Source organism: Pteronotus mesoamericanus, unplaced genomic scaffold (assembly GCF_021234165.1).
Source record: "Pteronotus mesoamericanus isolate MK-2021 breed Mesoamerican mustached bat unplaced genomic scaffold, CSHL_Meso_final scaffold_137, whole genome shotgun sequence".
Lineage (NCBI taxonomy): Eukaryota > Metazoa > Chordata > Mammalia > Chiroptera > Mormoopidae > Pteronotus > Pteronotus mesoamericanus.
The window spans coordinates 6,279,721-6,306,176 of record NW_026555306.1 but is presented as its reverse complement, the minus strand read 5'-3'; the positions used below and the strand labels follow the sequence as shown (position 1 = coordinate 6,306,176).

The following is a 26,456-nucleotide window of genomic DNA, read 5'->3' as shown; positions in this document are numbered from 1 at the left end:
CAGGCACCAGAGCAGAGACAGAGAGAGCCTTGTAGGCCCAGGAAGGGCCGCTCAGGGCAGGGGGAGCGGCAGGAGCCAAGGGCCTGAGGTGGGAATGTGCCCGGTGGGTGGGGGGCGCCTTAGCAGCCCTGTGGCTGGAGCAGCCGCCAGGAGCCCCTCAGTAAACACCAGCTCAATGAGCATAGAAAGATGAAACAGCCCTGGCTGGTGCGGCTCAGTGGACTGAGCGCTGGCCTGCAAAGCAAGGGGTCGCTGGTTCGATCCCCCATCAGGGCACGTGCCTGGGTTACGGGCCAGGTGCCCAGGAGGGGGCCCACGAGAGGCAACCACACATGGATGTTTCTCTCCCTCTCTTTCTCCCTCCCTTCCCCTCTGAAAATAAATAAATAAAATCTTTTAAAAAAGAAAAGAAAGACCAAATAAATGAACAGGCAGTGCCTCTGAGGGGGCAGTTAGGGGAGATAGGACAACCCCACCCCTCCAAGCAAGACGTCCTCCCCAGCTCCTCGCCCGCCCTCGGGAAGCCGGGCCCCGCCACCTGGAGGCTGGTGGCCTGGGCCATCCCTGAGCCGCGCCCGCACCCCGCTGTCCTCAGCTGCCCCCAGGACGGGGCCTGGGCCGCCCTTTCCCCAGGTGCTTATATCTCAAACTTAGGGGCCTGTCGATTCTCAGGGCTTTGTGGTTACTTTTATTTTAAAAGCATTTAGGACACGGGCTGGCTCAGAGGGACCCACCTGTGAAGCTGTTCCATCCATCCCCGAAGACAGCTCTGCCCGTACCCTCCCCGCTTAACAGCTGCGGGCCTTGCCCATAGGACAGGCATCCAGGGAGAGAAGTGCTCAGCTCTCCCTGGCTTTGATGTCGCGCCTCCCTCCTGGCTCCAGGCCCCACTTCCACCACAGTTCCTCACAGTCGGGAAGTTCTTCTTTAGATCTCACCTCCATCCCTCTTGCTGCGAAAGCAGTCAATTTCCTATCTTTTCTCTCACCTTCTGAACTTCCCCCAGAAAAATGAACACGCCTGATGAGAATGCTCCCTGCTTCCATTTTCTCCCCTCCTCTGGGCCCCCGGAATCTCCCATCTGCCATCAGCCTGAATCCTCTCAGGCACGGCGCTCAGAGATCCCAGCACTCGGGCTAGAGAAGGCAGCAGACCTCAGCCCGCACCGCAAGTGCTGGAGCCTTCATGCCTCCGCCTTCCCTGGATCTCGGCTTGCTCCCTGGCCCCGGGCACTCTCTCTCTTTCTCTCTCTTTCTCTCCCCCCCCCCCCACCTCACCACTGTCTGCCCCTTTCAGCCTTTCTCACCTCCTCTCTCTTTGAGGCCTCTGGCACCTGCATCTCGCACCAGGCAGGTGGAGAACAGGTGCGCTGGAGGGGAGGCCTTTCCCCAGGCGTTGGGTTGGAGGGACAGTGTGGCGACCCGGCCACATTCTGGGCCCTGGGTCCCAATTGCAGCTGTCTCGTCCAGGCTGGGTGACCCGTGGCCAGGGCCTTTGGCCCTCTGGATCTGCCTCTCCCCGTGTCACGTGGACGCACGAACAAGTCCCCTTGTCCAAGGGATGTGCGGAGAAGCCAGCGGCCCGAGGCATGGGCCAGGTGGTGCTTGGCGTGGCGCAGGCCACCTGGCAAGTGTTTGGGAGCAGCTTCCTGTCACTGTTGGGGGCCCTGGCCAGTGGGAGGGCCACGGAGGGCAGGGCACAGAGACTCTGCCAGCAGGGCCTGGGGCAGCGGTGAGGCTGTCACTTCCGGTGCGGTGGGGGCGAAGGCAGGGGCCTTCCGGGGGATGGCTCTTGTTCCACAGGCCCCCGAGGGGACCTCCGTGGGACTGTCATGATGAGCTTGGGGACCTCTGGGGCCCCTCTGCAGAGGCTGACGAGGAGGGGCCACTCCCAGCTGAGTTGGCCTCGCGTCTGTGCCTCAGCGTCCCTATCTGGGAAATGGGCAGCTGGGGCAACCCCAGAACAAGGCTTGCCTGGTGCCAGATGTGCGGCAGATGTTCCGTGGTTGGCGGTGGTGTTATTCAAGGAGTTATGCAAGTCCGGCGTGCACGGGTGCCTGGCTTTGGGAGCATGCTCAGAAGAAAAGGAGAGTAGCTCACTCCAGTGGTACCGAAACTGCAGCTCCCTGCAGGGCATGGCACTTAGTGGGGTGCACTGGGTACCTGAGCCTGGGATCTGGGGTGCGGTTTCCGAGACCAGGGAAGCCAGGTGGCGCCGCGGTCTGGGTTGGGGCAGTGGCGTCTGTGGCTTACGGATGCGTGGCTTCTGCCGGGCAGGCCTCCTGGCATGGGAGGAGGCCTCAGAACCGGGGGGCGTCTGAGGCGTGAGCCCCAGGTGGGCAGCTGCCGGCGTGTGCCCTGGGCTGGAGGTGCAGAGCGGGGCCTGCGGGGGTGGGTGTGCCGCCGTGTGACTGTGAGGGATGCGGTGTAACGGGGAAATGTGGACCAACAGCAATGACACCTTACCTGTTCATCCCTGATATTTACTGAGCGCCCACCACGTGCCAGGCTCCGCCGTAGGTGCTGGGAGCACACAAAGCAGGCACAGCCCCTGCCTTGGGGAGCCCACGCCCCAGCGTAGGGGCTCACAAAAGGTCAATGGTGAAAAAGTATTATACAGAAAAATCCAGCAGAGTAGGCTCTGGAAGAGGTAGAGGGTTGGAGTGTTTGGTGCGAGGTGGTCGTGATAACCTCACTGAAAAGGCAACATCTCAGCAAAGACCTGGAAGAGGACAGGGACAACTGGGGCTGAGGGGTCCAGGCAGAGGGAAGGGCGAGTGCAAAGGCCCTGAGGCGGGGCGGGCGGCAGCGGGGGAGACAGGAGGCGGCCAGGAGCAGAGCGAGCGGCAGCCGAGTGGCCGGAGCTGCCATTCAGGGAGCGGCCCGGCCTGTGGAGCAGGGGGCTGCACCCTGGCGCCTGAGAGCCCGCTGAGCAGGGGACGGCGGGATCGCACGTGGACATGAACGTGGACAGGACCCCCTGGCTGTTGTGGCAACAGACTGAGAGGGGAACGAGGGTACAAGTGGGAAGACCAGTGAGGAGGCTCCTCTGATCATTGCGGGGAGTTGGTGGCGGGCCAGGGCGACGGTGGGTCCATGTGTCTCTTAAAGGTAGAGCCACGCGTTGGGCATTTAGCTAGGCCGCCCCGCGACGGCCCTGGGAAAGAGACACTGTCGCTGCCCTGCTTCACAGTTTTTCTGCGGCTCGGGAAAATGAAGGCGCTGGCGCGAGGCCACACAGCACACACACGGCCGGCCCGGCATTCAAAGCCAGGCCCCAGCGCTCACCCGCGTCCTCTCCTCCTCTCCTCGTCTTCTGCGGCCCGCGGCTGTCCTGGGCTTTGAGTGTGGAGGGAGCATTTGTCAGCACCTACACCAGCGTGTGCCTCTAATATTGGAGGGTTGGGTGGACGAATGGATGGACGGACAGACGAGTCAAATGAACACATGCCTCCTCGCTGCCCATTTTGCAGAAACGTACCAGGAGGCGGCCGCCAGGACATGGCTGAGGTCCAGGGGACAGAGTGCGTGAGGGGGCGGCTTCCTCGGGCCTGAGCGGGCTGGCCCTCAGCGGAACGACTGGGCGCCCAGGCTGCGGGGTGCAGTCTGCTGGCGGAGCGGCTGGGGTGGGAGTGAACGGCGGTGCGGTGTGGTGGGGGGCGTCAGGAGCCCCTGGGGTCCTGGAGGGGGCGCCTGCAGAGGCTGCGCCAGGCTGTCGGCCCTGGCGCTGGCGGGTAGGCACAGGGCTGGCGGTTGTGGCCCGGCGGTGGGAGGGGCGGTCCGCCTGGTGCTGCAGCCCACGAGGCCGCCTGTGCCACGAGGCCGGGCTTGGCAGGGCCCGGACCCCTCCCCGGGCAGCTCAGCCATCAGCGGCCTCCCCCCTCCCCCCTGCGCCGACCTTCCCTGCTGCCCAGAACCAACGGGTTAATTAGATAACGGAGCCTTTGATTAGCGGGGGAGGGGGAGGCCTCCGGGCACCGGGAAGGGGGGGCGAGGAGGAGGGAGGAGAGGTGCCCTCCCCGCTCAGAAGGAGAAAAAGACGGAGGGAGGGGTGAGAGGGAGGGAGCTGAGGCACAGCTTGGCTCTGCACTGCCGTGTGACTAGAAATTGTAATCGCGGAGAAAGAGAGAGAGAGAGACAGACAGAGCCCCTGGCCGAGAGAGGCCGAGACAGACGGACGGACAGACGGACCGAGGAGCTGACTGAGACAGGCTTCCGGAAGGCAGGGGGTGATGGGGACAGAGCGAGCGTGAGGAGGAGATGGAGGAGAAGGAGAGAGGGGGCCTGGTGGTCCCCAGGGAGGCAGGGCAGTGAGGGGCAGCCCGACAGGGCCTGAGGCCTGAGGAGGGGACAGGCCAGCGGCGGAGGGGCTGGGAGAGAGGAGAGGGGCTGGGGGCGGCGGCGGGTGGCGAGAGAGGCCGTCCTCGCGTGGGTGGGGGAGCGTGGAGGTAGAGGTGGGGGAAGGGGCAGGGACCAGGGGAGGCAGCAGGGAGGGGAGAAGACTGCTGCAGTGGCTAACGACAGCCGCCCCCCGGGGTGGGAAGGGTGACAGGAGACGAGGGGGGGGCGCGGGGAGACCCAAGTAGCCCCTGCGCCCCCCCCAGCACGAACTCGACGAAACCCAGAGAACCGGGGAGGCAGAGCCGGGCAGCGGCAGCGGCTGGAGGCATGTGGAGGGGGGGCCTGGGGTGCAGGGAGAGGCCCAGCGGAAGCCGAGCCACCAGGGTGAGTGTCCCCTCTGTGGGAGGGGACAAGGACGGAGATGGCGAGGGTGCAGGAGGGAAGGGGGCGGCCCAGCGGCTGCAGAAGCGATGATGGGGGCGGGGATGTGGGCTGGCGGCCGGAGAGACGGGACTGATGAGGAGGTAGGGACGCAGCGGCAGGCCGGGCCCGGGTGCCGCGGGCTCCCACCGCCCCGGGGGCCTTCTGGCCCGCGGGGCCCCCAGCTTCAAATTCCGGCCCCGGCGGGCTGCACCAGCGCCGTGGCTTAGCGGGTGTGGGCTGGGTCCTCGCCAGTCTTGGGAGGTGGGAACAGCCGTGGGCTCAGGACAAGGACAGAGCCTTAGCCTCCCCGTCACACCGGGGAGGCAAAGACCCCGCCACCCTCTCATCAGATAGCTCCCAGCCCCAGCCCTCCAGGTAGAAAAATGAGTTCGGGATACAGACAGAATGAACGTCCCTCTCTCGGCCCGTCTGTCTGTCTCTGGCCCCCTGTCTGTCTCTCTGTGTCTCTCTGTCCTTCTCTCTTATTTCTGTCTCTCCGTCCCTCTGTCTCTCTGTCCCCCACTGTCTCCATCTACCCCTCATGCTCGCACATGTCCTCGGGCTCGCAAACACGCGCACACGCATTTTTATTGGAGTTGAAATGATCTAGGAAACTGCAGGCGGAGGGTGCGACCGTGCACGCGCCTGTGCCCAGGGCCGTGTCTGTGGGTCTGAGTCCGCCCTGCGAGGGCGTGACCTGTCACTGCTGGTGGCGTGAGTGTGCAGGCGGCTCCTGGGGACTCTCGGGTTGGTGTGGCGGAGCAGGGCTCGCAGGTGTCGGGGCATCTGTGTGTCCTGGACACCGCGTGCTCGGGGGCTGGGAGCGGCAGGGTGGCCCCGGGGCCACCTCCCTCCTGCCTCCTCTGCCCTGGGGGGATCCGCACCCGCCCGGGGACAGCCGCTTTCTCTCCTGGTGTCTCCTGTGTCCTCATCCACGAACTGGGCCCCCAACCCTTTGCTCCTATGGAGCCACGAGGCTTCGGAGATGCAGCGTGCGTGGCCTCTGTGCCCGGAGAGCCTTGCTCAGAAGTCCGGAGAAGTCTTCATCGTTGTTGTTATTGTCACTATTAGCTTATCCTCCTGCAGAAAAGGGGGTGGGAAGACCGGACCCCACACTGCCTCCCTGCTCCCGGAACTCAGGCACCGGCTCTGGGCCCCCAGCTCAGGCCCTCCGAGGCCCGGGGCCTTGGCCTGGAGACCCTGCCACTCCAGGGCAGCCTGGGCCCTCTCACCTGCCAGAGCTGCCTCCAGCCTCCTCCCCACCCCCCACCCCACGGCCTCCCAGCCTCTCTGGCCACACCCCTCACCTCCGCAGTTGCCTTGTCTGGCACCTCCAGTTCCTTCAGATTCCCAGTGTGTCTAACTCCAATCTCCAGCACCTGAACCGGCTGAGCGAAAACTGAGGCGTAGCTGGGCTGAGCGTGATGGAGGGTGTGCAGGCGCTGGGGAGCTTGGCCTCCTTGCAGACTCCCCAGGGGGGAGAAGCGAGGGGAGGGGACAGGGCAGGAGGCTGGAGTCCCCTCCGGGAGACTGGTGCCGGCGACCAGGGATCACGGTGGGTGCTGTGATGGGAGCCAGACCCCCACCCAGACTTCCTGCCTGACTGTCCCCTTTCTCTGTCCCCTTTGTCTCATCTGTCTCTCTTTTCGCCTCTCCCTGTCTGTCCACCTTTTTGAAATCGCGCAAAGGGCTAAGTTTTGAATCTGGCCGACTCCGCCACTACCTGGCCATGTGCCCGTGGGCAAGCCCATCCTCTCGCCCAGCCTCAGTTTTCAGTCTGCGAAATGGGCACAAAATCTCCCCAGCAGGGAGAGGATGAGATGAGAGGAGGGCAGGGCGGGGACGGCCGTGGCCGCAGGAGCCAAGAGCTGGGTGTTGGGGAGCGGACGGGCCACGCAGGCTCCGGGTCCCTCACGGAGCCTCTCCTTCTCTCTCCCGACAGCCCCCCGGCGCCCGCGCGGAGCATGAGCATTGAGGATGGCGTGCGCCCGCGGCTCCCCGTGCCCCCCACTGCCGCCCAGTAGGATGTCCTGGCCCCATGGGGCCCTGCTCTTCCTCTGGCTCTTCTCCCCACCCCTGGGGGCCGGCGGGGGCGGCGTGGCCTTGACGTTGGCTGCCGGAGGGGGCTCCCCGCCGGCCACCTCGTGTCCCGCCGCCTGCTCCTGCAGCAACCAGGCCAGCCGGGTGATCTGCACGCGGAGAGAGCTGGCCGAGGTCCCGGCCAGCATCCCTGTCAACACGCGGTACCTGAACCTGCAGGAGAACGGCATCCAGGTGAGCGCGGGGGCAGCCGCCGGGCTGGTGGCCGTGGGCGCAGGATGCTGGGGGGGCACATGCAGTGGCAGGCCCTCGACCCCGCCCGCTCTTCACGTCAGCCCCTTGGCATGTCCGAGATGCCGTCTCTATCCTAGGAAGTCGAGCCAAGGCTATCTGGGTTTTCTCAGGCACCAGGCGCCCTGTCTCCGTGCCAGCGCGGTGGGGCCCAGGGCAGAGCCGCCTGCCCGCCTCCCACAGCCAGGCAGGCAAACCACAGGCCGGGGCTGGCCCTGGAGCCGCAGGGCAGCTGAGGGCCTCCCGTCCACGGGGCCTCTGCGCCCGCGCCTCCCACCTGCTGCGAGGCCCGCGGCCCGCGAAGGCCTGAGTCTGCGCCTCTGTATTTTCATTTGAAAAAGGGGATAAGAACTGCCCAAGGGGTCGGTGATGGGCTCCATACTGGCCAAGGAGGCAGAGTCACCCCGTACCTGGCGAGCCCTCCTTGGCTGCCTGTGCAGGGCTCACTCCCCCGCTTCCGTCCCAGCCGGTGTGACAACAGGAGGCTCGGAGCCCCAGGGCAGCCGCCACCTGATCAGTTGTGAGTGTGACTCAGAAGGGCCCTGGCTGAGGCTTTGGGGGCAGAGCTGTGCCTGTTTCAAGCTGGGTCTCTCTTCTGCTCGGCTGGTGTTTGGGGCTGGTCCTCCATGGTGGCGGGAGCGGGGGCATGGCCAGTGTACAGTAGGGTGTTGAGCAATCCCGGGGCACCAGGTGCCAGTAACCCCCACCCCCCGGCCCCGTTCCCACACCGGCTCCGGATACTGCCAGATGTTCCGCGCGGTGATTCGCCCCAGGTTGAGGTCCTGCTGTTTCGAAGGGGTCGGCCAGCCCCCTGCCGTGGGTCCTCTCCGGGCCCAACCGGCACAGCCAGGAGGGAGAGGGCTCCCGTAGGGACGCCCCAGGCCCCCTGGGGCTGCCCTTCCCTCCTCCACCACACTTCCTGGCTTGTCCCTGCCCAGGGGGCGGGCCCTGTGGCCGCCATCTGACCGCCCTGCAGAGCCCGGGACCGGGGAGCAGTGCCCAGGGGCTCCCAAAGGCGAGAAGGCTGTCCCTTCCTGGGTGGCCACGGGGCCGGGGCCAGGGCCAGCGAAGCCGGAGTCTGGGTCCAGGAACATCAGGGCTGGTCACACGGCCCTCCCCTGCTCCTGCAGGGCTCCCTGTGTCCTCTGGTCCCAGGCCCCTTGACCGGTCACCTCCTCCAACAGGGTGCCTGTGAGCCCACCCCAGTCCCTCCAGCGGCCGTTCCAGCTGACCCGACCATGTCTCCCTTCAAGGGTGACACTCTATACTTCATGGTCACCGTGCACCTGCCGCTCCCCCACCCTCCGTCTGTCCGTCCTCCATCTATGTACAGGACGGTCGGCAGATGCTGCCCGTTCCAGGTGATGGCCGCGACCCGCCCAGCCCTTCCCCGCCCCTGCCGGGCCTCCATTCTAGGAGGAAAGAAACAACAAAGGAACAAACAGGATGGCGGTTCAGGTGGGGACAGTGTGTTAGAGGAAGCTGCCTGGAGCGAGCGCCTCAGGCTGGGCTGTGAGGAAGCAGCTGCTGCGTCCACCCCTGCTGCAGCCGAGGCCGTAGCAGCGGCCCCTTTTCTCTATGAACAGTTCAGTTCCGCAGAGCGCCTGCTGCCGGGCCTGCTCTCAGCGCTGCCCACAGACCCACCGAGGACACTAGTAGCTAAGAGCGGCCATGCAGCCCACCCCCCCAAGCCCCCGGGCCCCCAACCCCTTCTGTGCCCGGCCCATCCTCCCAGTGGCCGCGGAGGGGCGCTCCGAAACGCAAGCCTCCCGGTGCTCCCTGCCGGAAACCCTCTGAGGAATGAAGTCCAGGCCCCTGACAGCCACCGCCGAGTTCCCGTGGCTGGGCCTGGCCACCAGCTGCTCCAGCTGACGGCGGCCACTCTCCCAGCGCTGGGCAGGGAGTTGCCAGAACGCACCTCTCTTTGGCTCCAGGTCCCCCAGGCGAGCCCCCGTCACCGCCTTCCTCACTGGGTCCACAGCCCACCCCAGACACCCCAGCCCTTGCCCCAAGCACATCTGTTAAATGTGTCCTGGTTGCCCCCTTTGGGGGCAGCAGAGTTCTGGGCACTCAGGACGCATCGGTGACCAAAACCGACAGCCAGCCCTGCCCTCACTGAGCCTGTGCTGGAGAACCAGGCGGAGTCAGCAGCCTGTGGCTAAAAGGTGTGGGAAAGGAAAGGGGGGCGTGCAGCTTTGAAGGCAGGGAGGTCAGGGTGGCTTCTTGGGGAAGGTGACATCTGAGCGCACATGTAGAGAAGGTCAGCAGGGACTGGCAAACATCTGGGGAAGGGCATTGCAGGCAGGGGGCCGCCAGGTGTCTGAGAGGGGACAGTGGGAGCAGATCCTGCTGGGCTTGCGCTCGCAGTGAGGACGTGGGCCCTTCTCTGAATGAGCTGGTAGCTCCGGGTGGCTCTGCGCTGGGGACAGGCGCGCGCTGACTTGGGTGTGTCGGAGGTGCTGGGCGCACTGCAGGGGTCAGCGGGCCAGCGGGCAGGCTGGCGCAGGGCTCAGGACAGCTGCAGCGGCTCAGACAGGCTGGCTGGGGCCAGGTGGTGACACGTGGACAGATTCTGGGTCCCTTTTGCAGGTGGAGGTGACAGGGTTTTCCTGCGGAGGGGATGCGGGACAGAGGAAGACAGAGGGTGACTGCGAGGTCCCAGGTCTGAGCCAGTCACTCTGGTTGGACCTGTTTGCGCATGTGTCTGTCACCCCATCTGCAGGCCAATGGCCTCCAAACCTTTTGGAGCCACATCTTGTCAGAATATACACGTGGCCCCATTTAGGTCTAGTCAGGCTCTGTCTCCGGCACTCACGCACCGTGGACATGAAAAAGCAGAAACGAACTCTGTTAAAGGGTCAGAATCCCAACGCTTTCGTTTCTCATCCTGGGGCTCCTGCGCCCCCACTCTGGAGGCCAGGGTGGCAGTTCCCTGAGGTCAGGGGTGTCCTGGCCACAGGAGTGGGCGCTGCGCACGAGCAGTGCAGCCGGCCTCCTCGGTGGGCGCCTTGCAGGTGGCAGGAGTGGGCCCATCTCGGGAGCCGTTAGAGGCACGTTAAAAAATAAGAACCTTTTAATTATCCAAATAAAAAAAATGTCAAAATCACCCCTAGTCCCACCATCTAGATATAAATAACTATTGCTTACATTTTGTTTTCAAGCCTTCCTGGCTCTTTCCTGTGCTTCTGTAAATGTACTTTTTAAAGTATTTTATTTATTTTTAGCAAGAGGGGGGAGAGAGAGAGAGGGAGAGAAACACTGGTGCGAGAGAATCCACCGTCGCCTCTCTCACGCCCCCAACCGGCCAGCAACCCAGGCGCGTGCCCTGACTGAGAATTGAACCGGGGACCTTTCAGTTCACAGGCCGGCGCTCAATCCACTGAGCCACACCAGCGGGGGCTGCAAATGTATTTTTAAATTATTGATTACAGAATGAATACAAATTAATCTAGAAACACAAGAAAATATACCTAAAGTGAATGCACAGGGGCAAAAGCCAAGTGTCACCGGCAGCCGCAGGTGGCGCCCTCCACGCACATCTTCGGCGTGGGCACTCCAGGCCGGGGTTGCTTCTCTTTTTTTCTCAAAGAAAAAAATGCGATCGGATCGCTTCATGCTGGTTTGCCGTTGGTTTTTAAACCTAGGAGCTTAACGATGAACATCTTCCAGCCCGACACTAATCCAAGTCTACAGTGTCGAGGTCGGTGGCGGTGTAGGACTCTGGTGTGTGGGCGTCCTGTGTCCCTTCTTGTGCCCAGGGTGTCGCCGATATATTTAACACTGCAGTGAACATCCTTGCGCCGTTCTTCCTGACGTCCTGGGGCCTGCCCTTGGGATAAATTCCCAGCAGTGGAGCTTCGGGGTCAGAGGGAAGACCAGAGAAGCACTGCCCCCTCAGCGCTGTGCGTCCTCACTCCAGTGCTGTTCTCCCTCGTGGCGGCCGTGACCTCACCAAATACGCACGCACCACGCGCATGCGCGCGCGCACACACGCGAGGCCTGGCACACGAGTTCAGTAGAGACGGTTTGGAGGTTCGAGAGCCTCCCCTGTCCATGGTCACTCACTTGTTATCTGGCTCCTGCACTTACTGTCACCTCCATGACGGCAGGGACTTTGCCTGCTCCCCGCTGTCTTGGTACCTACAGCAGAGCCTGGCGCTCCGTAGGTGCTCAGCGGACATTTGTCCATGAATGGAGGGCCAGCTCGTGAACTTCTACCCCAAGGGATTGGTAGAGACAGGAAACGATCTGTCAGCAAACAGATGGCAAGTGCCTGCAGTGCCGTGAGAGTGGAGAGTGGGGGCGCCCCGGTTCCCCTCTGCCTGTTCCCACCCCTGTCCTGTGAAGCAGTGAGGACCGAGGGCCACACGGGGAGTGCGGGAGGCTCCAAGCGCACTGAGTGGCCATACTGGCCTCTCTCTGGGACGCTGGTATCGACTTTTGGGGAGAGTTAAAATGACAGTGACTACAGGTGTGGAGGTGGCTGAATGCCACAATGGGCAGGATGATTTTTTGACAAAAATTGGCAGTCTTCCATGGGGCCCTTAATTCTGTTTGAGATTGGGCGGGGCGTGCAAGCCCGGGGCCAGGAAGCGGCCTTGTGAGGCAGAGTCCCGGGGAGGCGCCTTCCCTCTGCCTCAGAGCCACGGCCGCCTTGCTCAAAGCGCCCCGGGGACGGAGACGCGCGGGTGGGGTCTGGGCGCTGGCTGGGGAAGCACCCTCGGCCGGGCACAGCCGGTGCCACCTCTGCCTGGTGGGGCCCTCGGTCCTGGTGGGGCCAGGAGAAAGCTCACCAGCCGCTGGGCTCTGCTTCTGCTCCTCAGTGAGGCCCCTGGCTCCTGCCTCCTTCCCTCTCCACTGCCTGCGCACCCGCTCTGGGCCCCTCCTCCCCGCAGCCAACCACCGTCCTGTGTTTACTGTGGATCTTTCTGCTTGTGTGTGTTCTGGAAAATGCTTATTGTTGCTTTGTGTGCGTGCATTTTTAATGTATGTAAATGAAGCTGTGTTATGGATGGCTTGCTTGTCTCACTGTTTTCACTCCGCCTGGGTTCAGAGCCGGCCACGTGGCCGTGTGTGCGCCTGCGCGCCTGCGCGACATCTCTACTCCGTTGCTTTGCTGCAGAATTTTCCTTGATGGGCGCCCGTCTTGTCCTCCCAGCTCGTTCAATCAGAACAGACACCCCCGGGAGCCCCTGAGCTGCCCCCACCACAAATCCCCTCCCTGGGGACCCCTTTGGGGCTTAAGCGATAAGGTCTGGGAATGTGCACCAGGGGGATTGGTGGCTCAGAGGACATGCACTTAACCTAACGAAGTGCCGATCCACCGACGCTTGTAGCAGGCCGCCCGAGTCCCTCGGGGTCCTCTGAGGTCATGTGCACAGTGCGTGTGCCGGCTCTTGGCGAGGAGTGCTCTTCTGTCTTCTGTCCAAAGAAACCAATGGACGCATCCCAAGGAGACGCCCGGGAGCGCAGTGGAGTTAGGTGGAAGGCTCAACAGCCGCAGGGCTGTAGAATCAGCCCGCGCTCCTGAGGACCGGACGTTGGAGAAGTGGGTCACTGTGCATTTTCACGACAGAAGGTCACGCAGCTGCTTAAGAATGGAGTTTCGAAGAATATCGAATGACCCAGGAAAGTGCTTAGAATGCATTATTGAGTTTTGAAAGGATGCGAGCAGGCTGTCCATTTGTTTTTCAAACTTGATTTTAAAAATAACGGAACCATCCAGAAGTGTTAGCAGCGCTTACAATTGCTGAGGACGACTGAGGTTTGCGCCTTTCCTCGGGCATATTATTAAGCTCCTCCAAGGCCTCAGTTTCGCCACTGAACTAGGGATGACAACAGTCCCCCTCGTCACGGAGCTGCTGAGAAACTCGGTGCCTCTGTCCTTGGACAAGCGTGTGCTAAGCACCACCACGTGCCGCGTGCCAGGCTCTCTCTGGGGCCCTGGGGACCTGAGGTCGTCAGCAGATTGCCCGAGGCACGAGGTAGCCTGGCGAGTGCTCAGCTTCTGAGAATGCCAGAGTGTCATCAGGGAGACCGGTGTCACTGTCGTCCACTGTCCTATTGATTGACTCAGCAAAACGTCAAACTCAGAGGCGTCTCCTCTACGCCCCCGCCCCCGCCAGTCCGCCCCCACCCCAGGCACTTTGCAGACATCAGCACAGAGCCTGCCGAACCCTTAAATGGCTGGATCCGGAGAAGCACCTGCCCTCTTGGAGAGCCACGTAGCCCATGAACCTCATGACAGCCCCCAGCAGGGCTAGTGGGAGTATTGTCCCCATTTTCCACTTGAGCAGCATGAGGCCCCAAATGGCAGAAGACCCACGTCCCCCTCCATTAATTACGTCCCTTCTCTGAGCACCTCGCCTGCCCCCCCCCCCCAGCATGGCTCCAAGTCCTAGTTCCACGGTGGGCGACCTTCAGCCTTCTGACCACCCGGCAAGTGGCCCCATTCTTATCCCCATTTTACAGACAAAGACACTGAGGCCCCGAGAGCGAGACTCTGTGGGAGGCTGTCCTTGGTGAGCGGCACTGGAACGTCACCCAGCGGGCTGGCTGCAGAACATGATTTCTTTCTTCAAAAAAAAAATTTTTTTTTTTTCTTTTTGCTCTGGCTCCTGTGGCTCAGTGGATTGAGTGCCAGACTGCAAAACAAGGGGTCGCAGGTTCGATTCCCAGTCAGGGCACAGGCCTGGGTTGCAGGCCAGGTCCCCAGTAGAGGGTGCATGAGAGGCAACCACACATTGGTGTTTCCCACTCTTTCTCCCTCCCTTCCCCTCTCTAAAAATAAATAAAATCTTTAAAAAAAAATTTTAACTTATTAATTTTAGAGAGAGAGGAAAGAGGGGAGAGAGAAACCCAGGCCAGTTGTCCTGCCCATCCGTGCGTTCATTGGTTGACTCCTGCACGTGCTCCCGACTGGGATCAAACCGCAACTTCAGCTGACACAGCCGAAGCTCCAGTCAGCTGAGCTGCCCGCCAGGGCAGAACTCCCTTTCTTAACGCGCTTAGTTCATATCTCTCTGGGCTCCGCGCCCTGGTGACTTGAAGACAGAACGGTAACCCAGTCCTGACTGCGTCCGTCCGCACAGCCCACCCGGGCTCTGGCCTCGTCCTTGCCCACCAGACCCCCTGGCCTCCTTCTGTCTCCCACCCCCAGCCACCACATCCTCCCTGAGCCTTAACACGGCCCGTGTCCCCCTCGCAAGGAAGACCGCGCCCAGCCACACTGCACTCAAGGGCGCCCTCTGCTGGGCCCCGACGCAGCCCCAGCCCGCGCTCCCCGCCCACTCCTCCTTGTGTGTTAGATACCCCCCGCCTCAGGTGGTCCCATGGCCACCTGGAAACAAGCTCTGAGCGGGGAACGCTTGCTGAGACCACGAGTCTGCCTCCCTGTTAGGGCATCCGCAGCACCCAGTTCCCGCCCCGATTGGTTTATTGAGCAGCTACTGTGTGCCAGGCCTTTCACTAAGCATGGGGAGCAGGACAGGGACAGATCCCTGCCCCCGCGAAGCTGGGTGAAGAGACAGGCAGAGGCACACAGTACGGCCGACCTCTGAACAACGGAGGGGTTGAGGGTGCCAACCCCGTCAAGTCGGAAATGCGCATGTAACTTTTGTCTCCTGCAAAACTTAGTTGCCCCTTGGTATCCATGTGGGCGCTGATTCCAGGATGCCTCTCGGATACCCAAACCCATGGACGCTCAAGTATAAATGGGTGTAGAACAATGAATGCTAAGAGTTGGCCCTCCGGATCCGCAGACCCTCAACCACAGATCAAAAACAGCACAGGTATTAAGGCCTGGCTGGTGTGGCTCAGTAGATTGAGCACCAGCCTGTGAACCATAAAGGTCACCAGTTCGATTCCTAGGCAGGGCACACGCCTGGGTTGCGGGCCAGGTCCCCAGTTAGGTGTGTGCAAGAGGCAGCCAACCCGTGTTTCTCTCCCTCTCCTCCTCCTTCCTTTCCCCTCTCTCTAAAAATAAATTATTTTTTAAAAAAATCCAGTACAGGTATTAGCTGAAAAAAGAAACAACCCACATTGTAAGTGGACCCACGCAGCTCAAGCCTGTGTTATTGGAAGGTCGCCTGTATGATGCTGGTTGCACTAGGTACAGGCCAGAGCAGAGAGGGAGCCAAGCAGGCAGGAGAGGGGCTGGGGGCGGGGCAGCCTTCCCGGGAGGGAGGTGGCAGAGCCCTGAGCCCCAGCTAACCCCACATTCCCACCAACCCACCCAACTGCCGTAGGCAAGGTTGGGGGACCTTAGCCCGTGGTAGAGTCTGCTGGCACAGCCTGGAGGCTCCTAGCAGGGACAAGTTGAGGATTTGTCCTCGGGTGGGGAGGTGGGGCGGTGGGGCAATGTTGCCCGAGCTGGCGGTAATGGACTTGAGTAGGGGAGGAAACACTGTGTTCTGAGTGGCCACCCAGCTCTGCCCGGACTTCCCAGTCCGCCCTCGGGCCCCGCCCCCGCGCTGCAGAGAAGCCGAGGACCTGGAGGCCCAGCCTGGGCCTGAGCGGTTCAGCGCGTGCCCTGCGGGCCAGGCTCCCACGAGGACCTGGCTGCAGAAAAGGGAGCGCACGTCCCCTTGTCTCAGGGAAGGAGGAAATATGAGAAGTCATCGTAAAAGTGGTTGAAAAAAATACCTCTGTTTTTAAAATTGTGAATGTCAAGAAAATTAATGCCAAAGTAAGCTTGCTAAGTTTTTGCTATCAGTTCATTCATTGCCTTCAAAACATATAAAAACAGTTCATTTTAACAGCGTTAAGATGAACAATTCACTTAATCATTTTCCTACCACAGTTAAATTTTTAATGAAGGATTTCTTGACAGTTTATTTTCTTAAAAACCCCAACAGAACACAGGGATTTTTATCAGCGCTGGTAATATTTACTTACCACACCAAAGCTGCGGGGCGAAACAGGGGACAGGAGTCCCCATTAGGGGTTGGGAGGCGTCCCCAGTGGGGGCACCATCCCTTCCCTGGCGACTGTCTGTGTCCTTGACGCCTGGCACGGAGCCAGGCGCCGGTGGGGGTGGGCTCAGCAAACGTGGGGGAAGGCGTGAGGGGACCTGGAGACCTGGGCGGCCCCAGGCTCCCCACCTTGCCCAGCCCCCTCTGCCCTGGTGGCCGCGAGGGCAGTGAGGGGTTTGAGGAGCACAGGCCAGTCTCTCCTGCCACACCACAGTCACGTCTCTCTTCCCCGCCCGAGGTCAGACCCTGGGAAGAGGGCTGTGGCCGTCTCACCCACGGCTGGATCCGCAGAGCCCAGCGTGGCGCTTGACACACAGCAGGCGCCCAAAGGCTACCTGTCAAATGAGCAAATCGACGCAGGGTAACGTTTGAATAAGGAGCAGGCCCCACAGCTCGAAAAACACGCTGTAACCCGCAGAGAGCCAGCTCTCTGGGTTGGGGCTGGGCAGGCGGGCAGGGGGCCTGGTGCGTAGTGTCAGGGGAAGCAGCCTTGGAGTCCTGCTTCGGCTGCTGTGGAGCTGTGAGACTGAGGACAATGAATTTACCTCTGTGACACCGTGACACCCTTTCACAGAGAGGCCCGCCCCTTTGCTCCCTCAGAATGGCGTTATCAATAAATAAACACGCGATGGGTGAAGAAGAGGCATTTGGGCAGGGTCCCAGAGGGTGCGCGGGGTGGTCCAGGGGGACGAAAAGGGAAGGGCATCCTGAGCAAAGGGAACAGCATATGCGAAGTTGGAGGACCTAGTGAGAGAGTTAGGAGTTGAGACTGGCTGACAGGTAGTTGGAGGGAGGCTGCAAGTGAGAGGGTCGTCCGGGGCGGCAAGGAGGGGCAGGCAGACGCCAGGCCAGGCAGGGCCTCCGACAGGGGCCGGCCGTCCTCTGAGGGCCCTGGAGAGCCGTGGAGGGCTCCGGAGGAGGAGAGAGGCAGGGTCAGCCTGGGGTGCAGCGAGACCCGGGAGACGGGCTGCAGGCTGGGCAGGCTGAGGTCTGCGCTGGGCCATGGGGCAGAGAGGAGACGGCCGTGAGACGTTGAAAAGGGGCAGAGCTGCCAGGTTTGCCTGCCGGCGCCACAGGCAAGGCCGTGCATGGTGGGTGCGGGTCCAAGGCTGCAGACCCGCTTTCGACCGACCGGGGAGCTGGACCGGAGGGGCCCCACTGAGAACAGGGCCTGGAAGGGGGGAGGAGCAGATGGGGCAGGCCGCCCATCCCTGCTGAGCCTGCAGATGGGCTTGCTGGGAGCTGGGGGCGCCCCTCCTCCCCAACCGAGTGCCACTAAGACAGGATGAGGAGGCGACTTTCCCAGAGTTCTTTCCGGCACCTGGGCCAGCGATCCTCCGTTCTCAGCTTCTCAGCCCAAATTCAAGCCCAGGCTTTCGGAGCTTACCTCGTTCTCTCTCCGGGGACCACTGACGATGGGAACCTCCTCCCTGTTATTATAATTGTTGCTGCTGCTGCTGTTGTTAATAGAAACAGCAGTGAGGGCCTGCTCTGTGGTCTCTCTGCCAGCGTTCTGCAGGGCCCTGAGAAAGGCAGCCCGAGGGAAGGGCGCTGTGGTCGCGATGTTTGGAAAACACAGAGCAGCACAAAGAGAAATCGTCCTGTCCGCAAGGACTTCCTGGGACTTCGGGCTGTGCCACTGCGCGCAGGCGCCTCCGGGGGCCGGGGGGCCGGGGGAGCGGGCACGCCGACTCCAGACATGTTTGACCAAGAAAGCTCTTCTATTTCTTTTTTATAACTTTTTTTCATAACTAAATTGGGGGGCGGAGAGAGAGAGAAACATCAATTTATTGTTCCACTTGCCTATGCGTTCATTGGTTGATTCTTGCATGTGCCCTGACCGGGGATCGAACCCACAACCTTGGTGTTATTGGGACAACACTTTAACCAACTGAGCTACCCAGCCAGGGCAGACTCCAAATGTTTTGGAGCCTAAAGGTATCCCTTCATCTGTCTCTTGCCCCCTGAGGCCCCAAGGACCTTCCCTCCGGCAAAGTACCCGGCCGTTTTCCCAGTTCCCAGGAACCTGGCTCCCACGCAGAAAAGGACCCCAACTCTGGTCAAAGAGGACTCCCCAAGGTGGGAGACACCCAGAGGGGCCACTTTCAAATGCACCTGGTTACAAAACCCAAAACCTGAGTGTGCACCCCTGGGCTCTAGAGGCTGAGACCCAGTCCTCTGGACCCCCCCGGGGTCCTGTCTTGGGAGAGAGGCAGCCAGGCAGCCGGGTGCAGCTGAGCATGGGGCAGGGGCCCGGGGCGGGGGTGACCGGGCCAGGACAGCCTCTGGAGCAGGTGGCCCCTGAGCTGAGTGCTGAAGGCAGATGGGAAGTAGCCAGAAAAGAAAGTAGGAACAGTGTTGCTGGCAGAGGGAACAGCGAGTACAGAGGCCAAGAGGCAAGGGTGAGTTTGCTGTGTTCAGGGAATTGCCAGAATAGGACAGAGTGGGGGGAAGGATGGGGGAAGAGGAGGGGGGAGGTCACACCTGGCTGATGAGCTTTCAAGGGCAGAGGCTGTCTTATTATGGGATGGACCGTCGCGGTCGGGTTGCCTTGGCCTGCGACAGTGTGGAGAGCAGAAGACTTTGGCTCCGGGGATGATGGAGACTCTGGCAGGGACCAAACTGACCTTCCAAGCCCGGCGTCCGGGTGGGGGAAGGGGAGGCTGGGGCCACGGACTGGAGAGGAAGGGACAGCACAGGGAGTCAGAGGACAGAGGGCCGGCTCGGGGACAGCCGGCATCAGGCTGACAGCCCTGGGAGCCACCCTCCCCAGGTGGGTGACGAGAATAGCAGCGATGTGAGGAGAGCGCCCGCGCACCTGCCGGAGCCAGCTCTGCGCCCTCCGCCTTCCCGGCCGTCCCAGAAGCGGGGCAGCGGTCTCCCTTCAGGGCCGCCGTGGCCGGGCGCCCGATCGCTCCGGGGCAGGCCCTGCAGCCGGGGCAGGGATCCGTCTCAGGTCTTCACGGCCTGTCCGCGGCCTCGGATGCTGCCTCTGTCAAATGGTCCCGAACACCTCCACCTCCTCCGAGGGCCGCCGTTCCCTCCTTCCCCAAACGGGGCCCTAATCGTCCTGTTGCACAGGCCGCTGGGGGACAAAAGGCGACGGTGCCCCTAAAGCATCGTGGAGCCGAGGAAACAGCCGGTGACCTGCACGGCCTCCCACGTCGGGCACGCGGGCCGGGAAACACAGGTGGGGGTTGGAGACACGTGTGTGCAAAGGAGCGTCAAACACCGTCGTCAGTTTTCATCTTGATGACATGTTGCAGTCATAATATTTGGGACCTGGTGGGCTAAATAAATAGATGATTAAACTTGATTTCACCTGTTTGGGGTTTTCCTTTAATGTGGCTTTTTAGGAAGTTTAAAATGAAATGAATTGTGCACAGCTCAAGAACACATCAGCGCGATGGAAAGGAAACCTTCGTATGGGAGAACGTACTTGCCAATGATACATCTGATAAAGGTTTAATCTCCAAAATATACAAAGAACGAATACAACTCAACTCCAGGAAGACAAACAATCTCATTAAAAAATGGGCAAAGGACCTGAATAGACACTTCTTCGAAGAAGACATACAGAGGGCCGATAGGCATAAGAAAAGATGCTCAGCATCACTAGCCATCAGAGAGATGCACATTAAACCCGCAGTGATGTATCACCTCACACCTGTCAGAATGGCCATCATCGATCAATCAACAAACAGCAAGCGCTGGCGAGGATGTGGAGAAAGGGGAACCCTTGTGCACTGTGGGTGGGAGTGCAGGCTGGTGCAGCCACTGTGGGGAACAGTACAGCGTTTCATCAAAACCAAAAGGTTTCTGGATCGATTTCCGGTCAGGGCGCGTGCAGAGGTTTTGGGCCCGGCCCCGAGTTGGGGGTGTACAAGAGGCAACTGATGGATGCTTCTCTCACACATCAACGTTTCTTTCTCTCTCTCTCTCTTTCTTCTTTCCCTTCGCTCTAAAAATATAAAAATAAAATCTTTTTTAAAAAGTTAAACTGGAACTGCCACTTGACCCAGCAGTCCTACACCTGGGAATATATCCTAAGAATCCCGAAACATTAATCAGAAAGAATATATGCACCCCTATGTTCATTGCAGCGCTATTTTTTATAGCCAAGATTTGCAAACAGCCCCAGTGCCCATCAGTAGATGAGTGGATAAAAAAGCCGTGGTACATTTACGCAATGGAATACTATGCAGCAGTAAAAAAGAAGGAATTTTTACCTTTTGCAACAGCACAGATAGACCTGGAGACTAATATGCTGAGTGAAATAAGCCAGTCGATGAAAGACAAATACCACATGATCTCGCTTATATGTGGACTCTAAGGAACACAATAAACGAACGAACAAAACAGAAACCGAAGCATAGAGACGTGGAGCAGACCGACAGCTGCTGGAGGGGAGGGGGGACCGGATGAAAGATGGTGAAGGGATGAACCAGGGAACATGTAAGTGTGACCCAGGTCACAGACAAGGATGGAGGGATTGGCTGGCGGGGGGTGGGGGGCGGGGGGGCAGGGCTGGGTGGAGGTGGGAAGAAAGCAGGAGCAACTGTGATAGCATTAAAAAATTTAAAAATAAGAATAAATGTTTAAACAATTAAATGAGCAACTCGTGTGACGTTCCTGTTGGGCCGCACTGGCGTAAATAGGCCCCGGCACTGTTCTGCGGCTGTGACGGTCCCAGCGACACTATCATTCCTTAGTGCGGGGTGACTCTCAGGTATGGTCTTGCTTTTCAAAGCTTTTTTAAAAAGTGTTTTTCTGCTTAAAAAGTGCTTTTTGTCCATTGAAGAAAAAAATGAAGGCTACAAATGACCCTTCACCCCCAGCAGCGGGAGTTTACCCCGAGTCGCGCGCAGACCACCTCCGCGCAGCCTTCCCGGTGCACATGCGCAGATGCCGACGCCTCAGCCCCCTAGTTAGGCTTCAGGAAGCCGCCACCACACAGTATCCCCTGCGGCACTCTCCATTTCCACCTTTTAAAGAAATTACAGTGTCTTTTCTTGCCTTATTTTTTATTTTATTGATTTGAGAGAGAGAGAGAGAGACATTGATTTGTTGTTCCACGTACACATTCATTGGTTGATTGTTGTATGGGCCCTAAGCCCGGTGGGGACCCGCAGCCTTGGTGTAGCAGGGGGGACGCTCTAACCGACTGAGCTGCCTGGACTTCTGTGCCTCCGTGTACCCAGCACGGTGATCAGTGAGGAGAATCTGGTGAGACTCCGCCTCTCAGGACTACCCCAGCCTCCCCCCGAGACGTGGAGACCACGTTCAGGGGCGAGGGGCCGACGCTGGAGCCTGGCAGCCTCGTCCAACCCCAGGTCGGCCGTCCCCTCCTGTGTGACCTTGGGCAAATCGCTGCCCTTCTCTGTGCCTCTGCACCCTCCCACTTAAATGGGGTAATTCATAATTGCTCATGTGAAAACCTCGGGGCCAGATGTGTATTTTTATAGCGCCCCAGCAGGTCTTATTATAGCCCTCACCCGAGGGGGGAACATTTCTAGGGTGGAAGCTTTGAATAGTCACATGAGTGGGATCGATAAAAGGCTTAAATAGCCTACATGAGTTCTGGTCAGGTTTCGCCACCAAATGGGATTTGGTGCCAAAGGTATTATGAAACATCTCCTGGTTTTCTGGGCTCATGGAGCTGAGTTGCAGGTGTTGGATAAATATACCTATCACACAGGGCGGTTTGGCCGACGAAATCGATCGTTGCCCATAAAGCCTTTAGAACAAGGTCTGGCACTGAAGATGTGCTCAGCGCATGTTAGCTGCTGATTAATCTTTTTTATTGCGGTGTGATTAACATATAAAATGCCCCCGTTTTATGTGTACAGCTTGGGGAGTTTTGGCAGTTGCATTCACGCGTGGAGGAACTGCCCCCATTTGGAACATTTCTATCACCCCAGGAGGCTCCCTCGTGCCCCTTCCCAGCCTGTCGCCCCCACACACGCTCAGAGACACCGCCGGGCACCTCCACGGAGCGGAATGAATGGGACCGCCACCCCCCCGCCCTGCCACCGCTCGCGCCTGCGCGAATGCCTTCTCGTGCACCGCGCGATGCCCGTGATATTCATCCGCCGCGTCGGGCCTGTTGACGGTTTGTTCCTTGACCGGACTGCAGCGGAGTGTTCCACTGTAGGGACGCAGAGCGCCTGTCCTTCCCGCGTCAGGGACAGTCAGGCGTCTTCCGGTTTAGGCGGCAGTCAACGCAGAGGCTGTGAGCACCCACCCCAAGCAGCTGCCTGGGCCTCTGCTCTCATTTCTCTGGGGAAAAATCTCCAAAGTGTAAAAGGCTGGGTCGCTGAGTAGCTCTATGTTTAACTTTGAGACAATCAGGCCCAGCGGAGTAGCGCAGTTGGTTAGAGCACCCTCCCGATAGGCCAAAGTTGGGGGTTCGACCCGTGCTCAGGGCACCAACAAGAATCAACCAATGAATGCATCAGTAATTGGAACAACAATGTTCCCTCCCCCCTGCCCCGTCTCTCCCCTTTTCTCTTTCTCTCTGAAAATCAATTTTTAAAAAAGAAAGAAAGAAGCCAAACTGTTTTTCCAAAATGGTCTTACCCCCCACCCCCCAGCAGAGATGCGGAGCGCGCCACTCCGCCCCGCGCCCGCCGTCACGTGGCGTCTTGGTGCTCATTATCGTTGTCATGAGTGTGACTCACTGATGGGTGTCTCCCTTCCGCCGTCCCAGGTGATCCGGACAGACACCTTCAAGCACCTGCGGCATCTGGAGATCCTGCAGCTGAGCAAGAACCTGGTGCGCAAGATCGAGGTGGGCGCCTTCAATGGGCTGCCCAGCCTGAACACGCTGGAGCTGTTCGACAACCGGCTGACGACGGTGCCCACCCAGGCCTTCGAGTACCTGTCCAAGCTGCGGGAGCTCTGGCTGCGCAACAACCCCATCGAGAGCATCCCCTCATACGCCTTCAACCGCGTGCCCTCACTGCGGCGCCTGGACCTGGGCGAGCTCAAGCGGCTGGAGTACATCTCGGAGGCGGCCTTTGAGGGCCTGGTCAACCTGCGCTACCTCAACCTGGGCATGTGCAACCTCAAGGACATCCCCAACCTGACGGCCCTGGTGCGCCTGGAGGAGCTGGAGCTGTCAGGCAACCGGCTGGACCTGATCCGCCCGGGCTCCTTCCAGGGCCTCACCAGCCTGCGCAAGCTGTGGCTCATGCACGCCCAGGTGGCCACCATCGAGCGCAACGCCTTCGACGACCTCAAGTCGCTGGAGGAGCTCAACCTGTCCCACAACAACCTGATGTCGCTGCCCCACGACCTCTTCACACCCCTGCACCGCCTCGAGCGTGTGCACCTCAACCACAACCCCTGGCACTGCAACTGTGACGTGCTCTGGCTCAGCTGGTGGCTCAAGGAGACGGTGCCCAGCAACACGACGTGCTGCGCCCGCTGCCACGCCCCCGCCGGCCTCAAGGGCCGCTACATCGGCGAGCTGGACCAGTCACATTTCACCTGCTACGCGCCGGTCATCGTGGAGCCGCCCACGGACCTCAATGTCACCGAGGGCATGGCCGCCGAGCTCAAGTGCCGCACGGGCACCTCCATGACCTCGGTCAACTGGCTGACGCCCAACGGCACCCTCATGACCCACGGTTCCTACCGCGTGCGCATCTCCGTCCTGCACGACGGCACGCTCAACTTCACCAACGTCACCGTGCAGGACACGGGCCAGTACACATGCATGGTGACGAACTCGGCCGGCAACACCACAGCCTCGGCCACGCTCAACGTCTCAGCCGTGGACCCCGTGGCGGCCGGCGGGGCTGCTGGCGGCGGGGGCGGCCCTGGGGGCGGCCCTGGGGGTGGCGGCGGCGGCGGAGGGGGCAGTGGCGGCTACACCTACTTCACCACGGTGACCGTGGAGACCCTGGAGACGCAGCCCGGAGAGGAGGTCCTGCAGACGCGGGGGACGGAGAAAGAGCCCCCGGGGCCCACGACGGATGGCGTCTGGGCCGGGGGCCGGCCCGGGGATGGCGCCGGCCCGGCCTCGTCGTCCACCACAGCGCCCGCCCCGCGCTCCTCGCGGCCCACGGAGAAGGCGTTCACGGTGCCCATCACGGACGTGACGGAGAACGCCCTCAAGGACCTGGACGACGTCATGAAGACCACCAAGATCATCATCGGCTGCTTCGTGGCCATCACGTTCATGGCCGCGGTGATGCTCGTGGCCTTCTACAAGCTGCGCAAGCAGCACCAGCTCCACAAACACCACGGGCCCACGCGCACCGTGGAGATCATCAACGTGGAAGACGAGCTGCCCGCCGCCTCGGCTGTGTCTGTGGCCGCCGCCGCCGCGGTGGCCGGCGGGGGCGGCGTGGGCGGGGACAGCCACCTGGCCCTGCCGGCCCTGGAGCGCGACCACCTCAACCACCACCACTACGTGGCGGCCGCCTTCAAGGCGCACTACAGCAGCAACCCCAGCGGCGGGGGCTGCGGGGGCAAGGGCCCGCCGGGCCTCAACTCCATCCACGAACCTCTGCTCTTCAAGAGCGGCTCCAAGGAGAACGTGCAAGAGACGCAGATCTGACGCCGCCGCCGCAGCCGCCAAGCGGGGGACTGGGCTCGGGCGCACTGGGACCCTCCCCGCGACCGCAGGCCCCACGGATGGCCTGGGGAAGGTCGGGGGAGGTGGGCTTGGAGCCTGCCTGGACCCCAGGGCAGCGGGCCTGGCGATGGCAGGGTGGGGCCCCGGGCGTGATGTCCCCTGGGTCCAGCCGCGCCCCCACCCCCGGTGCCCGGAGGGGAGGCAGGATTTAGACGTGGCCAGAACCCCGCCCCCGCCCCCGGCTTTTCCCTCCTGGCCCTTCCCCGGACCAACCGCCCGGCCCTCCCCCTTCCAGGGGAGAGAGGAGCTTTTTTGAGGGGCGTCCTTTCCCCTCACTCCCAACAGCCCTCCTTTTACAGTTCATTTTTTGCAGTTTGACGCCTGTCCCCCACCCCGCCCCCCCATCCACCCTCGAAACTGATGAGACAGACGCGTGGTTGTCAGCGCCTCCAGACGCCCTGGCCCTGCCCCCTCCCAAGCCCACTCGTCCCCGGGCCCCTCGGCTGGGGGTGGGGCAACCTCGCCGGCCCCCTGCCGCCCCCGCCCGCCCCGCCCCACAGACTCTTTTGATACTGAAGGGAGGTTTGCGTCAACGACTACCTGCTCTGTAATTACTTTAAAAAAAAAACACGGAAAAAGTAAAAAAATATTTTTTTTGGTCATGAAAGCATGGAAGAGAGAGAACGCAAGTAAATGAGGGGCTGTCACAGGCCTTGAGGGCAGCTGGCCCCTCTGGGGGTCGAGGCCCTTCGCCCTTGACCTCGGGGGGAGGGGGGCCCCAGGAGGGGCTCGGTACCCTGGCTCAGGCCCTGGGTCTCCCTGCGGCCCCCCTCCGAGGCAGGTCCTGAGGTCCCCTCCCTGCCCCCACTTCTCAGCAGAAATGGAGGCGCCCGTGTTCATTCTCTGGGGCCCCGTTGCCAAGTTGTAAACACCGCGTGGCCCAGAGCCGCAGGATGCGGTGTCTCGCAGGTCAGCACCCGGGGTCCCTGATAGGGGAGGGCAGGGCCTAGCGCCCTCTGGAGCCTGCAGGGGAGGGGCCTTGCTGCCTCTTTCAGCTTCCGGTCACCCAGACGTCCCTTGGCTGGTGGCAGCTTTACCCAAACCTGCACCTGGCATTCCCCGTGTCTCCACACTTCCTTCCCTCTGGCCATGCCTGTCTCTGTGTCCCAAGTCCCCCTTCTTATCAGGACGTGGGTCACATTGGATGGGAACCCTTCCGACTGCAGCATCCTTTTACTCGATCCTCTGCAAAGACTGTATGCAAATAAGGTCGCGCTCACAGGTCCTGGTCTGCACGTCAGCATGGCCTGTTGGGGGACACAGTTCAACCCCTTACAGAGCCAGCCCGGGGAGTGTCCGTCTCCACTGCAAACCCCTTCAAGACCCTGCCTGGGGGAGGGCAGGTCACACTCAAGGGGAGGGGCGGGGAGCCAGGTGCCCCAGCGGCAGCCGGGCCTGCGGGGCGGGGCGGGGTGGGGAGAGCTGCCTTTTGTCTTGTAAACTACAGGCAGGAGAAATGGGGTCCAGGCCTAGGGAGAGGGAGGGGGCCATGCTGTTGCCCAGGGCAAGGGCTGCAGGCTGAGCCTCCCACCAGAGGGACGGGAGCCAGCAAGAGGGACCAAACCCAGGGGTCCGCTGCTGGTGGGGCCGAGGGAGGCCAAGGTGCTGGCAAGTTGGCCTCTAGAGGGCCAGGGCCACCGTTCCCGACGCCCAGACAGGCCAAGGTGGGTGGAGGCAGCGGTCCGCTCAGGATGAAGCTCAACCATGGACACGCGGGCCCGGGCCGGGGAGCAGACCGGGCCTCAG

General features: G+C 61.2%; 1 protein-coding gene across 2 annotated transcripts; it reads left to right on the top strand.

The window, feature by feature from the left end:
- Positions 1-3,305: 3,305 nt before the first annotated feature.
- LRRC4B (leucine rich repeat containing 4B) lies at positions 3,306-25,055 on the top strand. 2 transcript variants are annotated; one of them, XM_054588761.1, is made up of 3 exons: positions 3,306-3,523; positions 6,706-7,037; positions 22,776-25,055. In XM_054588761.1, the coding sequence occupies exons 2-3, from the start codon at positions 6,741-6,743 to the stop codon at positions 24,630-24,632; spliced, it is 2,154 nt and encodes a 717-aa protein (XP_054444736.1). In that variant the 5' UTR covers positions 3,306-3,523; positions 6,706-6,740; the 3' UTR covers positions 24,633-25,055. The 2 variants fall into 2 exon arrangements, with proteins under 2 accessions (XP_054444736.1, XP_054444735.1); XM_054588760.1 differs by lacking the exon at positions 3,306-3,523 and adding an exon at positions 4,523-4,724.
- Positions 25,056-26,456: the final 1,401 nt, after the last annotated feature.